General features: G+C 48.1%; 3 protein-coding genes across 6 annotated transcripts; 2 read left to right on the top strand and 1 right to left on the bottom strand.

Annotated features, from left to right (window-relative positions):
* Positions 1-51: 51 nt before the first annotated feature.
* On the bottom strand, positions 52-15987 carry LOC120897132 (mitochondrial folate transporter/carrier). 4 transcript variants are annotated; one of them, XM_040301769.1, is made up of 7 exons: positions 15708-15987; positions 10411-10762; positions 8034-8309; positions 7825-7955; positions 7531-7748; positions 7190-7392; positions 52-161 (listed from the first exon to the last, which is right to left on the bottom strand). In XM_040301769.1, the coding sequence occupies exons 2-6, from the start codon at positions 10704-10706 to the stop codon at positions 7228-7230; spliced, it is 1086 nt and encodes a 361-aa protein (XP_040157703.1). In that variant the 5' UTR covers positions 10707-10762; positions 15708-15987; the 3' UTR covers positions 52-161; positions 7190-7227. The 4 variants fall into 4 exon arrangements, with proteins under 4 accessions (XP_040157703.1, XP_040157705.1, XP_040157701.1 ...); XM_040301767.1 differs by lacking the exon at positions 52-161 and adding an exon at positions 1378-1487; XM_040301770.1 differs by lacking the exon at positions 52-161 and adding an exon at positions 1378-1487 and having other exon boundaries at positions 8034-8303.
* On the top strand, positions 12059-13698 carry LOC120897134. Its single transcript, XM_040301773.1, has 2 exons — positions 12059-12729; positions 12904-13698. Exons 1-2 carry the CDS (start codon positions 12352-12354, stop codon positions 13090-13092), a joined length of 567 nt encoding a protein of 188 aa, XP_040157707.1. The 5' UTR covers positions 12059-12351; the 3' UTR covers positions 13093-13698.
* LOC120897135 lies at positions 14603-15966 on the top strand. Its single transcript, XM_040301774.1, has 2 exons — positions 14603-15314; positions 15389-15966. The coding sequence occupies exons 1-2, from the start codon at positions 15036-15038 to the stop codon at positions 15584-15586; spliced, it is 477 nt and encodes a 158-aa protein (XP_040157708.1). The 5' UTR covers positions 14603-15035; the 3' UTR covers positions 15587-15966.
* Positions 15988-16048: the final 61 nt, after the last annotated feature.

The raw sequence follows: 16048 nt of genomic DNA, 5'->3' as shown, positions 1-16048 counted from the left end.
CTTGCAACTTTCTTCCATGCCTGTCGATGTTCTTCGTAGCTTCAACCGTATCCCTTCTGCTGCTGCTGATGTTCATTCCACACAATCTTGCCTAATCCCTTGAGAGACAGGGACGGTAGAGTACGTTGTTTTGATTTGACTTCGCACGTCCTTCAGTGGCTCTGGTGGGTACAGTGTGGTGCAAACCAATAATAGAGCTGTTACTATACAGTTTAAGGAAAAGTTTGTCATATATTAATGGACATTTTTCATGAAGAATGTCCAGAGAGCGCAGCATCTGGATCTTTTGAACGAATTTGCATTGAGGATCACACAATTTCTGTCAGCGATATTGCACTAAACTTTGGTACAGACAAAGATTTGCCACAAATCACTGTATCCCCTTGTGTGTCAAGTGCACTGTCAGAGTTACAGATTGGCAAATCTCTGACACCAAGGGCGTCTAGTGCGCATCCGCGTCCCTGAACGATACTACCGGCACAGTTTAGCACAGTATTGGTGTGTCATCGAGCAACAGAAATCTATTCTCGGTGATGCCATAATTGTTGAATTGTGATATCACTTCGGACTATGGGTCACACATGCTTCTTATGCACAAGGAAAATATAATGCATTTATAATCTAACATTCCTACGCGAGGAAGTATATTTCCTATACTGTTCTTGTTGCCAAGATGCGTTTCGCGATCGCGGCATCTTCTGCATCGTAGTGACGAACGCTTTGCTGTTGTCCATTGTATGCTAAAACATCCACATCCAGGCCATGTCCAGTTGTCTTATACTGACGACGTTATACTGTACCTTGAAATTTATACCTTGAAGTCATATTCCTTCGTCGAGTGTACGAAATGCTCAAAACTGTTAAGACAATATCCGTCAACCGATTGATGTGATGTGCCCGCCCGGTGTATGGCATTGTATGGCGAAGTAGAGAACGCAACTGTGTGTTCGGGGGAAACGCTTTTTGGCCCCTTCGAAATCGTCCTGTACTGGGACAGCTAGACCGGGACATAAGATAGCACCGGTGCAGCGTATCAGCTGTCTGCTTACTTTGAAAGGAACTAAGAAATAAAGGAACTAGAAGCACGATATGCGGCTTGTCTTTCTAGACGCGTGGTGTACGGGATAATTTTTGGTAACTTTGTAGACGAGCGACCAATGGCAAGCTTCATCGTCGTGTGGTCTCGTCTCGCCTCACTTTGTGCAGTAATATATAACATTGCTTAAGGATAAACTGCATAGTAGCTGCATAGCTGCCTAGCTGGCATAATTAACACGTTAAGCATACTTTAACCGACCCGAAGAGTGAGCACAAAAGACGACACTTTCTTTCCGTTCCCTGTTTAGTGCGTTATGCTCCTGGCCTTGCTTCTTTCCAACAGATAGTGTGATACTTTTTCGTACGTTACAAACGTAACCATCGTCGCCGGGATGACCCGGGTCAGGTTCGGACCGAGACCTTTATAGAATCCGCGCCACGACTCAAATCTGAGATGGAGAAAGAAAGATCAGAGAAAAGGGAAAACATTACTTTTTTTTGGTATACAATTTCTGTGATTTTTGTTTTTTTGTTTTGTTACTGAAGATTGTTTTTATGCTCAAGAGCACATTTGAATTGCAGATTTTTATTCATTTTGAAATAGACTACTTCACCATTATCAAATCAGTTTCAGTTCATTCATTCTTGTTTTTTCCACTACCCATACAAAAGTAAAACAGAGGTATAAAAAACATTACAGACAAAGAAGTGGAGAAACCGGGAAAAGAAAGGATACCCTTAGTATTGTAGATGAACATAGAAAAAGGCCCATACAGAACACCTTACATCTTTATCGGCGCTTACAGTTATTTGCACACGCTTTGTAATCTTGCCTTGTCACATCCCAAACCATTCGCAGAAGCGTCCTATTGCTGGCTAAGTTCGTGTACCGGATTGCTTCATCTTGTTTATTGCTTTGATTTGGATGTAAAATTGCGTTTGTTTTTCATTCTGCTGCTCTGGAGGGGGGGGGGGGGTGGTTAATATTTTGCTTGCATTGCCCACGGTTCAGTTATTGCATTTTCTCATCGCTATTTACACAAGCGCACCCGATTTTACAACATTTCATCAACATACAAAGATTTGAGGTTTTCTTATCGCTCTCAGTGTTTTTTTCGCTTCCACCATAATTTCATGCCTGCGGCGCAATTCCAATTCATAACACACTATTGTATTGTTAAATTGTTGTTCATCTTTCACGTGAATTGGCGGCGTGTTTGCTTGCTTTGCTCGCCCTCGAATCGCTTGCCAAAAGAAATCTACCCATTATCGGTCGGCCGGTGACCGAGCACAGCCACTGGGCGACTGATAACCACGGAAGAACGGACGTTCAGAAATGCAAAAGACTTACACTGAAGCGAAATTATTCAAAGTGCTGCTGTACTTCTAATCTGCTGCTAATCATCCTTTTTCCGTCTTAATATTTTTAAGTAAATGTTCATCATTTTAGATAATCCAATTGTGTTGGGCTGTTTCTCCATGTTTATATAATTGTTGAATTGTTTTGATTTGTTTTTCGATCGTGTATACTAGAGTACATGTCGTTGCCACTTTATCTCTTGAAGTTTCCTTAAGTAGTAGCTACTCTTGCTGTGGATGTAACATTCTTGTGTACACACTATCTAATTTCTAAGCGACATTAAGTTTCATACTTTACTTCAGCGTTCAAGTTGTTTTTGCTGTTACAGCGCGCTATGAATCTTGTCTTTGCATTGGCACGGCTAAAGCTTAAGCATCATGTTCCTCCTCCTGTCTATATTGAGTTTTCCACTTGACACGTTCGTCGTTAAGAGCACAGCTCAAAGTGGACACAACATTCCAGTTCCTACGCTTTAGATTCGCTTTCACGAGACGCTGACGAACCAACCAATTCGTGACAAGATAAGACGGCCATTGCTCTGACAACCGAAATAGTAATCTCACACCACTTGATACACTGTGCTAATCAATTTATCACACCAGAAGATAACAACGCAAATGACAACGAAACACATGGTGTGGTTTTTCATTACACAATACGGGACCTTGCGAATAAAACGAATTGCAGCGATTTTGAATCCTTTTCAACGTTTACACGAAATAACTGTAAAATTTCTATTACGTAGAGCTTTTGCAAAATCATCGACAGAATTGGCTTTAAGTATAACTGCTTGTTTTTGTTTCGGAAATACCCGCGATGTTCCGGGCTTTTTAAGATGTGAATGGTAAGGTTTGTGTATATAAGTGGTGTTTGTTTTTATAAAAGTTGCTCTAAACATAGAACTAATAATAACGTTAATCATAACAACAATCGTAATAGTAATAATAATAATTACTGATGCAAAGAGCTGCTGCTTCCACACGTCCTAACACTACACCTTGACCGCCCCCCAATGGACGGGGGCCAACGAGAGAGATACAAATAAATAGATGTGCGATGCTGAAGTGCCAATGGCACACACGCGCACACACGCGCACACACAGAACGCACACAACACGTTAGTGACGATGGAATTGGAAACGACTTACACGCTAAACGAGCATCGTATCAGAGCCGTGAGAGCAGGCCACACGTGCAGGGGTGGATTGTGAGGAGAATTCCCGAGCAGAACGGGTGTTCTCTCGAGAGCGGGAATGGAGTAAACCGACCTCATCCTGCAGTGAACGGGAAGCCGAGGGGAAGGCGAGGAAACCGTACCGGATCGATTGTGTATCCGGCGCGGTATGTGGGAGAGGAGAGTGTCTTAAAAGATTGGGCCGCACAGCAACGCGCCTTTCCTTTCTTAGTGGTTGGTAAACTTCTCATAGATCAACATCACTAGGCAAATGTTGGGCGTTACGTGCACTAGATACGGCATCAGCCCTTTATAGAACCCTGACACCCGTTCGTACCTCCATGTCAGCTTCACGCAATCCCAGGTGCCCTTATAGCTATGATTCTGATCCTGCAAGCGCGCCCGGATTACTTGGTACGGATAGGTACCGGCGGCTGCGATTAGCTTCGACACGGCGGCAAACGTCAAGTACTCGGATGTCGTCTGCACCGGGAACGGCCAACATGAAAAGAAACAAGGGGATGCATTAGTAATGGTGGCAAGCGGACACAACTCCCGCCGCGGGCAGCCACGACAGGGAGAACTGTTACCAGTTTGGCGTCGATCGGTCGTTTGCGGTGCTGGTTGTATTTGTTCTTCATTTCCTCGTATGTCATGAACTGGAGCGCTCCGTGCGATACGCCAAACATTCCCGGTACGAAACCCTGCACGAAAAGAGGCGCATCGTTAGCTGACTTTCGACAATGTGCCTGAATCCTCCGATTGACTTACCCTGTACAATCCTCGGATACCCTCGGTGCGGTAGATCTTGGTAAGCCCATCAACCATACCGGCATAACCGGTACTGCTGCCGGCTCGCTCATTGCACTGCAGACACAGCCTCGTCTTCACCACCCAGATTGGGTTGGTCATGGCAAGCGTTAAAACACCCGCTTCGGCCGCGGCCAGCATGTGCAGCGTAGGTCCCAGGGGTTGAGCCGTGTTTCCATCCTGAATCCATGTCTTAATAGTATTGTAGCTGGAATGCAAAGATGCACATTTAGTGATTTGTTACGAGACCCTTCCCGTCCCGCGTTTGCTACTTACAACATAAAATAGAAGCCCCACGCGCTGCCAGAGCCCCACATGTTCGGCGTCACTCCTTTGTACAGTCCACGGAAGCCTTCTTGCCGGAAAATGGTCATGAACGCGCTGGTCAACCCTCGATACTGTGGCACCGAGGCGGTTCGCCCATCGTTGACGGCAAATCGGATCTTGATCAGATCCAGCGGGTGCAGCAGTAGGGTCGAGGTTACTCCACCGGAGATGCCGGCCACCAGATGTTCGTACTTTACGTGGGCCAACCATCCGAAGTTGCCCTTTCCGGCACCGGCTGCACCGGCCGTTGCTGCTGCGGCGGCCGCAGCCGTCTTGTGGTTCTTCAGCGATGATGCCATTTCGTGGGAATATTCTGCACACTGACTCAACTCTCTACAGCACTTGTGGCGTCGTGCACAGTTCAAACTTGTGTGATGAACGCTGCGCGCTGCAGGGGTCTCTTTGCGATCAGCAATTAATATTACTACCCTTAGACTACTGTTCCATTAAACATATGGTCACGAGTGCGAGCTGCCCGTGAAAACAAAAATCGTGAATGTTCGTCAGCGCCGCTCGTACGTGTGCTGATGACTCGTTTGAACCGGATCCTGGATCCAGTAACGAGCGGAGTTAGGTGGTTGTTCTTTTTTGGGGGGAAAACGTTCACGCCTTCAATGCAGACGGTCGGGTGTTCAGTAAAGCAACGGAAGTAAGGCAGAAAAAGGATTGCGGAAGGAAGAAAGGTATATACATTATATACAGCGCGGATATCAACCGAGTAACGATTCACTTCCGGGCGCGTTGTTCTGTGCAACTACGCGGAGTCGCCGTCCTGTCCTGCCATACATCCGGTTTCACCGAAAGACACTGCAAAACAAGCGAAGCAGGCGATTGCGGATTGTGATGCTGCTGCTGCTGCTGCTGCTGTCTTCGCTGTTGCTAACTCGCACAGCGACCGTCGGTTGCTTCGTTTACTCGTGCTGTTTCTCCTGACCTGGCCTTCTGGCTACGGCGCTGCTTGGTGCGGTCGTTCGGCAGGGGTGCTAGTGCGCGTTAATTTGCTTGCGCCTTGTTTCGTTGCTGCGTGCGTTGCTGCGACGATCCGGACTGCTACAAAAAAACGGCTACCACTGCTGCCACCACACAACACACCGTCCCATCTAGCGACTGATAAGGGCGGTCAGATATGACGTAAACCCGTACGAGGTGCGGATTTCGTATGTATTAGTAGTTGCCACTTGCTCACTGTGCTTCGAGAAAGTTAACATATTGCACATCTTGCTGCGCCCTGCAAGTTTCGATGCTTGTTTAGAAAAAAAGGGGGGCTCGCCGCACTGCCGCCTTTCTGTTTCACACACTATCGCACACAACCAACTAACACTCACGCACGCACGGTCACACACACAGCTGATTCACTGCACCCGTACGGCGGTCTTTATGTGGTGCAGGACCCGAGGAAACTCACTGTTTCTTCCCCCCGTGAACGCACGGACACACACGTTTTTTCAAGGTCGACAAAGAGACAAGGATCGTATGACTGACTGGTCGTCTGGTGCCTCTTCCGCTTTCAGCACGTTCGCTTCACCACCTGCATTCTTCTGTTGCATCAATTACGGCCCTTCCTTCGGGTGTTGTGCTCATTTCCACTGTTCAACTACCGAAAACTGCGTCGACTGGTGGCTCGGTGGTTCAGTTTTTCTTGCGATGTTTCAACACCACCGAACGGAAAGGCACGAAATTGCACAGAAACACAGTCACTAGGTGAAAAAGATGATGAAACGCTCCTTTGCTCTCGTGTCAGTGCTGGCCAGAGCGAGCGTTTTTGACAGGTGGACCACAAACGTCAAATCGATGTGTACGATGAGCACATTTGTTTTGCTCGTCAAACATTTCGTCGAGATTGGATGCCACAGGTTGCGTTCAAAATGGTCGTTACACAATCCGGTTACGAAAACGATATTTTGATAAGAAAACAGTCCGATGCCTTTCTTAACAAGAAATTTGCAATTACAGCGTATGTTTTCCGTTGAACATAAAGAAGACGACCAGTTAATATAAATCATTTAAGCGTTTTTTCACTGTAAACGCAATAAAAGAGCTAGTTTTTTTGCCAGAAAATTCATTTTAATGAACCTGCTGTAGCTGAATATTGTTTAAACGCAAATTTCTCTCTACACCAAATTATTCCAGAAAAACAACAACCATCTTGTAAAGCGCAATTTGCTTTCCATTTGCCCAAAAAAAGACAAGATGACTTGCGCCTATTGCTTGACACTGAAAATTGATAGCCGTAAAAGCACAATTCATTGTTGCTTTTCGTTCGACATTGACTTATATGGTATATCTTTACCGATTAATGCTTTCCATTTGATAAGATACTACAGAAGATAACATTATTGCAACTCGCTGGTACATTCTCATATCATATCTACACCGATGATAGTGGTAAGTCGTTTAAACTCCAAGCAATGTTGCTAATTAGTGATACGACACCTTCGACACATTTTAACACACCCACCACCCCACCAAGATAAGCTTACCCGAAAACAGGAATGTCCAACGCGCCCACTTCCCTGTGTCACGCCTCATCGCTGGGTAAACGAAACTGCCATACATTGGCATGGGAAAATCCACTATTTTCCAGGCAAACATTCGCAGGTAGTTCGTACCGAGCGCGCAGTTCCATTTGGCTTAGTACACCCGTTTCGGTAATACCGTGCCGTCCAGGATCGCCGATATAAATCTGTACCGGACAAAAGGCGAAATAATGTGATGAAATATTCGCACCCTCGCTTTCACCACTGCACAATCAGCCACAATCTTTGGCATTGCAGTAAATTGCGCCGCTAATCACCGGCACCGACGACATGTCCTCGCTTACCTCCGCCCCAGCACGTGCCAGTCGCTGTATCCAGGGATGGAGATCAGCTGCTATCTCTGTATCGTAAAACAGGTCGCCTATTAGCACCACTTCGCACCGGTCCACTGTTTGGTGGGTTTCGTCGGCGCCTTGGCCGATAAGGTTATCGCTGCTAACCACCAACCGATTACCCGTGATCCCATTCCGCTCCGCGTTCAGTAGTGTGGCCTGCAATGCGACTGAAAGACACGGCAGATTAGAATAAGCCCGAGAAGTAAATAAACAGTTTTGCAATTCCTGAGCAAATTATCACACCTGGGTCGATGTCGTTTGCTATGACACGGGTAGCTCCCACCAGCAAGGCAGCGATCGCGGAAGCGCCACAGCCGCATCCCACCTCCAGCACCGTCTTCCCGCGGAAAACGTGTCCCGTGTCAAGAATAAACCTGTACGATACGGGGAACGCGGTGAGATTGTGATCAAACGAATTGGGCTCTCCTGCTCTCTCTCGCTCTCTTTCTCACCTCGTTAGCGCTTGACCTCCGGGCCAGAAAAATCCCCAAAATGGATCCGCGGAGAAACCGGTATCGGCGCCACTGTTGTCGCTGTTGTGGTGGCCGGCGCCGACGGGTTGATGGTAGATGGCACAATCGGGCGTTATGAGGTGCAGTGCGATTTCCGGCGTCATGTGCTGTCGCGATAGCACCGTGTTTGATAAGATCTTTCCACGCACGCTTATCACATCCGAATCCTTCCCGCCGCTGTTCGCGTACAATGTTGTTGAGGGCGCATTCCTGTTTCTGCGAGAAAGGTGAAGAAAAATGGTTGAGAAAAGCAAACATTCAAAACGCAGCAGAAGAGAGCATGCGTTTTTGCAAGCATTTTTGAAATTGCCCACGGTAAAAACCCGACCCTCCGTGAACTTTTTAGCAGCGTGCACGTGCACAGCCGTATATTCATTGCCCTTGACCGTTATTACAGCACAGCAGTGGAGGGAATGAAAACGCGAACCTAAACGAATGATCGACAATTGGCAACCACCGCCGCCGCCGTACGGGTATGTCCTTCGGTTGGGTCATCTCCTTATGTGCACGCTCCAACGATCACGTCCCACGTCCCAACCGGTGTGGGAACAGTGGAGAGGCGACAAAACAGTGCGATTTATGCTGCGCGTACGCAACATTTCGGACCACCCTGAACTAGCTGCGGTCAGCAAGATTCGCACCGCCAAACCGCCCTTATCCTGCCGTCCTCCCCGGAGTCGCGACGGTATCGCGGTCACGTAGCCTCGTATCACCCGGTTGAATGATCAAAGGTAGTTGATCTTTACCGTATAGCTGGAAGATATGATTGCGGAGGTTCGGCAAACCCTTTTCGGTAGCCTTTTGCCTGCCGTTGCCAAGCATAACGGCATATCGGTCGGCCCGATGCTATCAGTGCGTGCGATCACCTCAGCAACCGGTGACCGGTGACGGTTTTGGAGAAGGTGTCGCGTTTCTTCCACCACCGACGGGGGTATTGGCCCCCTTCGGAGAGGAAAGGTGATCGGAGAACGGTCATACGCGATCACCATCACATATTACGCGATCGTTACGTGTCTTGGAGGAAATTGGATGCTCTGTTCTCTGTTGAATGACCGTTGGGCGGACCCTTTAAGGGAGCGCATACAAGCGTACAGTTTAGGGTAACTATTTGTTTCACGCTTTGTTTTAACGATTCCCTGGCTTTAGCTCCACATAAAATGTGCTAATTATATGTGCGACGGCAGACGACACACAGTAACAATGCCAAATGGCTTACTTTTGCGCGTTCGACGATCACATGTCGCATGATACGCAATCACCACTCACGTGGACTCCGCCGCAAACGGTGCGCGGTTTTGCAAAAGCAATACGACGAAAGTGAAATCGGGGACATCCACAACACCATCGTTACAATAATAACGGTGCATCGATCCGTTCCAGCAATAATGTTCTTTCGCAGCGAATGTTTTCATGTTTTTGCAGTGCTTTACCGCGAAAATTGTTCCACCGGACCATTCCGGACCTTGAACCGGTCACCAGAACACGGCAATCATGTTTTTTTCCCAACAGAAGGTGCACGAAGATGGCCGATTTGAGATAGGCGGGATAAGAGGGGAGCGGGGGTTTGATTTGATCGTTCAAAACATTAACCCACCTAGCAACTGCTGGGCAACCACCCGGGGTTCAACCGATACGCGGAGGGTGTCAAAACATTTCAATATGCTAAAAATAGAATTTGTCGAGTTGGTTGTTCTTTTCGCGTTTCCCACTACACCCTACGGCGGACCCGTCTAGTGCAACATGAGTCCCGGTTGGGTTGACGTATACGCGTACTGACCAATTTACGCGCCCAATTGGTTTCGATCGCCGAAGGGAGATGGTGAGCAGGTTCGATGTGCCCATGGCATCGTAAAAATAAACAATCAACTGCGCATACACAATCGATGATTTGTGCTGTGTGCTGTGACGTCCTATTATTAGTTGATACATGAAAGACGAGCCCTCTTCGGCACGACTATATACTAGCAGTTTAATGCGCTATTCTAGGCCATTGTCCAATGACCTGCTTCGAGTAAAGTAAATCGGTAAATCAGTTTCCTTGTCGCAGAGCATACAAAGCCATATTTTCCTAATAGCTGCGCAAAATAAAGCCCCAATGCTGCAATCCATCATTTCGCGATCGTTATGGAACGATCCTCGCATACCGATCGCCTCAAACGAACAGCTCACGATCCTGCTAATTACGCTCTTCCTGTTGCTGCTGTACTACTTCTTCCAAACTTTCCATCGAACATCCAACATTGTTGTGCGCTGTCATTGTTGTTAGCTTTTAATTAGCAATCTTGATTTCCAATTAGGATCGCGATGGCTTACTTACTGGCCAGTAGCATCCGATGGTTTGCCGGGAGCAACACGCGACGACTCGAATCTACCACCGGATCCACCATCATCATATCGATCCGTAGTACGGCTGTAACGACGATGGTTCCAACGATGGTTCGAAGTAGTGTTTGTAATGCCGCCGTGGGCCGCCGACACAGCATCTGTGGTGCGAAATTTAACGGCTGCCGCTGTGTTGGTGTGGAAAGTACGCTGCCAGCCCCGGACGACGACGTCGACAAGGCCAGCGCCATTCATCTGGCTTCTGCTCGCGTGACGCGCGATCTGTGACATGTTTTTTGTTGTTATGTGTGCCTTCCACTCCACGCTTCTTCTCGTCGCAGCAGTGTCTAGCGAGATAAGGAAAGGGAAAAGAACGAGATTAATTGTTTGCGTGTGTGCTGATGCTGTGGTGTTTTTCTTGCCGGCCCATACGTTAAAACACAGTAATTTTGCTAATGTCTGCTGCGCAACCCCGTTGTGAGGGAACCAGGCGTTCTGTTTGTTGTTGTGTCGAGAGAAAAGTATCAACCATCACACAACAACCAGTTCTGCGCCTTACTTCTAGCAAACAATTCTGCAGACACAAAAACAAATGTAATCTAGTTTCGAATTATCGTTCGGTTCTTCAAGACTAACAAAATAACAAACAAACAAGCGGCCGATATGCCCGCTGAACGGCTTATATTAATAGTATTGCGCGAAAACTTGTTTGTGTTGTCGGTAGCGTTTCTTGATTTCAACCGCTGGGGTATCCCCAATGCGGGAGATCCCTCGCGCGGTATTATAATTCTGAGAAATTTGGAAATGTTATTAATGCAAGCCTGGTACTGCAAAATACTAAAATAAAGATGGGAACTTGGGAGCAAGTCTTCCAGAAAAGTGGTGGCTTCCCCCAGCAACGACTCATGATCCGCGAACCCATCCGCGACGGTTTCATTCATGCCGAACGGAACACGATCGATGGATGCCGTAACCGGATTTGTGAAACATGAAACTACACGACTCCCCAAATAGGCGTACGATGACTTGCAAACGCATGGAGAAACGCATGAAGAGCTCAAGCCATTCAAATATTTGACTGTTCAAAAAGGCCGTACGATCGATGCCGAACTTTGGTCAAGCATCTTTGGCTTTCCTCACGATCAAAGGTCGCCGTGGAGAGTGGCCATTGACGTAAAATGACGTGTCTCTGACCGCCATGCCAGACACTAGCCCAGTTTCCAGTTTGCTTTCGACAGGTAGAACGAAAGATCCGGTACGACGGTTGACACTCCGGTACCCGTGTATCCGTGTATCCTTTCCGCGTCCAAGGACGACAACCACAATTGAAACAAGTTATCGAATAAAGTTTCCATCGATCGGTGGTCCAATTTTTCCATGAAAGGCGGATTTTCTACCGGTTCGTAGGGGTGCAGTTGCACACCCCAAAACTCCCCGTCGGGTGCGTTTGTCGCTACGGTTCGTCTGGTTTTTCCCAGCTCAACCTAAGCACGCACCGGGGGGGGGTCCGGGGCAAAGCGCGAAACCTGTCCCAAACCCAGCCACAACCTCATCAGAACCCACCCTTAGTGTGGGGTCTGTTCGTCGACTTCGTTTGTGTGCTCGCGCATTCGTTCGCGTTCGTCGTTTGTGCGTTCGTGCGCCACCCTTACGCGAGTGGGGATGGTGTCTATAAAAGCATGCGCAGCCGACTTTGCTTCGTGTATTTTACATTCAGCAAGCAACGTGTAACGTTTTCGCTCGGGACGGTGTTTCGTGTTTGACGCCGACTATATTACACTCAAACAGTGACGCGTGTGTGCCCCTGCTACGCTATTAGCGTGTGCCAAATCCATATATCCGTGTGCGAGACACAAACTCCGCAAACAAGCGCTTGAATTACGCAATAACGGCTACCAAGTGTGAAACGGTGGTGATAACAAACAAAGCAGACAAAATGGTGATAGCGACCAAGATCCGTACCAGCAGCATTAGCAGCACGATTGAGGGTGGTGACATTGACGCCAAGTTGGCGAACCTGTTCCTCGATTCGACGACCACCGGCAAAGAGAACGTTGGTGGTGGCGGTGGCGGTGGCGGCGACGGTGGCATGATGATGGTGGAACCGATCGGGGCCACCGTCCGCCGGGCGCTGGTTGCCGCAAGCCGGGAGGACCGTGCCATCGTCGGATTGTCGGAATCGATAAACGCACTCTCGAAGACGCCGGAGGATTTTCTCTTCTGCTTTCTGGCCGCCTCGGGCAATCCCGCCAACCACATGCATCAGGTGCTGCTGGAGGCGTTCTGTTTCGAGCATGATATTTACATAATTAAGGTAGGTTCAGTCGCTCGCTCGACACGCTTGGTCGCCGCGCCCCCGTCACTTTTCGTTACGATGCGCTTCGATGCGTTCTATTTTCGCACCGGAGTGTGTCACTGTAATGATGCAAAATGAAAACAATGTTTAGCAATACTCTAACAATCGTTCCCATTTTCCTTCTCATTGCAGGTTGATAGTGCAGAAAAGTTAAGCCGCATGCTCGGGACGCCGCGCGTTGAGTCCTGTGCCTTGCTGCAAAAGAGTTGGTCCGAGGGACGGACGGAAACCATCACCGACGTGGAGGACCAGCTCGTCGACTACTGCGAGGAGCATTGGGAAGCTCCAATCAAGCCAATCGTTAAGCTACCAGAAAAGTAACCCTCGCCACCTGCACTGTCCTCAGTGACCAATGCCTACTGAGAAAACACAACAAAGCTGAAAAAACACCTTGACGACAGGTCAAAGTGTCCCGCGGAGAGGAGACTCATGTCCGAGCTGCTCCTTCTGATCCGTTTGCCTGCGAATGGATGGCGAAGCGGTTGGAACGGTTCCGACGGAACAGAAAAAGTGAGCGAGAAAACGTGTGCATTCCTGAAACTGTCTAATCGATTGCTATAATGCGGTTTGATTTCACTACGGTGCGAAATCACGGTGCAAGTGAAATCTACCGGGTGTGTGCGTCGATAAATCATTGTGCTGCACGAGTGATCAACAGACTTAAGGGAGCAAGAACTATTAGTGCGATGGAGATGATGCAAATGGACGCGACAGTGTTACAAACACAGTGTTTTTACAACAGTTACAAGAACATTACAACATTAACGCCGAAGTGTGTGTGCGTGTCGTTATAGGCACCACTACCATCACAAGTGCTACACTATTGCTACCGTTTATGTTACTACAGCATATAATGTAGGTTTAAAACCCCCAACTAAACATGTGTAATAAAGCAAACGAGACAACTTTTGTGAATGAAATTCATAATCACATGAGACTTCTCCTTTCTGTGGGCGTGCTTCGACTATGAGATATCACAATACCAGCAAGCATTAGTCACAGTATTTAGGGGGATTCCGGGAAAGGAAAACGAACCCAACCCGAAACCGTCCCCTTTTTGCAATGTTTTTGGAACAATAGGGACAATAATAATAAGGGAAAGAATGCACGTCGCGATTCTGATTTCGATAACAGTCGAGCTATTTCCTCATTTCCTGATAACAGCTACGAGGAGTACATTATCAGCCGCAGTGATATAAAATCGGCATTCTTTTATGGGACTTGGTCGGTACAAAAAGGGCACTAATGGAACGAGCAAAACATAGCAGATGGAATTTTCTGGGACTCCCATTCTGTTTTCACATGTTCAATCGTGTGTGTCACGTGGAGGGGTCCTTCCATTTTCCAATTGGAATTTCATTCACAGACCGGCTTGACGGGATGCTCCCATCCAAACATTGCATTCTGCGCTTTCTTCTGTTAGCGCGATCACATGACCAGGCGCGTTGCGACCCCTTTGAAATACGCTAGAATAAGCCCGCAAAACTACGAATATGTTGCATCATTCGAGCTTCATGCGAGCCCCTCTCTTGGACGGCGTGCCCTCCCGGCCGAAAACGGGGAGGATGTACCCCTTTTTTCCAAATGATTCACGTTCGTACAGGTTCATACCCGTTTCGGTGCACGGTCGCCCGCACCACAGCTGATAAAAATGCTTGTCCATTGCGCAAGTGCGGCAATACACCATCCCCCCCATTGGCATTAGAGTTCATTCATGGAAAGTGGATATAGCAGGCGTCGCGAATTCCGAACGAGTGTGCCCTCGCGACGAGGCGTGTGTGTGTGTTGGTGAGACGATCGCGACCTAGTATTACGGGCATAAAAGTACCTTGCCGCAGCAAACGCTGATTCATTGTGCTTCGAACAACCGGAACAGAGCGCGAGAGTGTAGCAATCTTTATCGGGTGGGCGCGCGTGCTTGTGTTTGTCTCGTCCGCGAGTTTGAAAGTGTTTAGCGAACAGAATAGACATTTCTAATTGAAGACGTGTGCACGGGTGTGAAGTGTGTTTGCCAAAGATAACAAACGGCAACTTTCTCGTTTGTTTAGAGAACGAGTTGCAATTGCAAGCACCAAGTAGTAGGCCATCATCCAGCGCCATTTCACAACCTTGCCCAACGGAGAGCGGGCGCGCGTTTGAGCTTGGACTACTTGGGGTGGAAGGGTGAAAGTAGACGGCATTCCAGAGAAGGTGGTGCATCACGTGCTTGTGCGTGTGTGGACGAACTGGCATCCACGTCTGGCAATCATCAGTCAAAGCGTACCATGGTCCTGAAGGCATCGGATGAAGGAAAGATGATGGAGTCGAACGGTTTCCACACGGTTGGGATCGGATCGAGCGCGAGGAAGGCACTGTTGAGCGCGCTGGAGGATAAGCGGCTAGTTGTTGGGTTGGCCAGTGCCGTACGCAGCTTGGCGGCCAATCCGGAGTTGTACAATTTTTGCTTTCTGGCACCGTTCGACGACCACGGTGAGAGTGGTAGCCACATGCAGGAGGTGCTGCTGGAAGCGTTCTGTCTCGAGCACGACATCTACATTATACGGGTAAGGGTAATAGTGTAACCAGTGTTTGAAAAGATAAGGACAGAACACTAACGATGATTCCTCATCTACCACAGGTCGACAGTGCGGACAAATTGAGCCGTTTGGTGCAGTCTCCGGTTGTGGCGTCCTGTGCGTTGGTACGCAAACTGCCACCGAAAATGCTACGAAGAATGAGCAGCGCCTTCCGACGATCTGAAAGCATCCTAATCGAGCACTGTGAGCTGTACTGGGACGAACCACACAAACCCGTTATCAAATTGCCCGAAAAGTGAGCAACACAACCTCCCGTGTGTTAAGTTTTGTGAAACAAGAGGACGTCCTTTAGGAAGCCAGAGCGCAGCAACGAGTGAGCGACCTGCTTGTGCTATAGAATGGCAAATATTCTCCACTTACCTAAGAGCTAACTAGGCCAACTTCAGGGCCATAAGTTTGAAATCCTTTAGCCGGTAGCGGGAAACCGGGGGCCGCACGATAAGCTAGGTTAAGCTAGGGATACACAAGGAGCTACGAACGGCTCGAACTTTGACCGATTTCGGTCCACCAAACAGTGCTGCACTGTAGCAAACGATCGTTGGAAAGTGTGAACACGGTTTTTCTGTACTTTTAAACGCAAATTACGTGCAAAATAAAACACGAAAATCATCGACGTAAACAAACTGTTGCATGCATGCAATTTTCACACCGAACTGTCAGTCCGTGCCGTTCCCAAGCAACAAAATTGTGCCGGAATGAAG

This window comes from Anopheles arabiensis, chromosome 2, assembly GCF_016920715.1.
Source record: "Anopheles arabiensis isolate DONGOLA chromosome 2, AaraD3, whole genome shotgun sequence".
In the NCBI taxonomy this organism is placed as follows: Eukaryota; Metazoa; Arthropoda; class Insecta; order Diptera; family Culicidae; genus Anopheles; species Anopheles arabiensis.
Note: the sequence above shows the minus strand (reverse complement) of the source record. Positions and strands in the feature narration are given on the sequence as shown.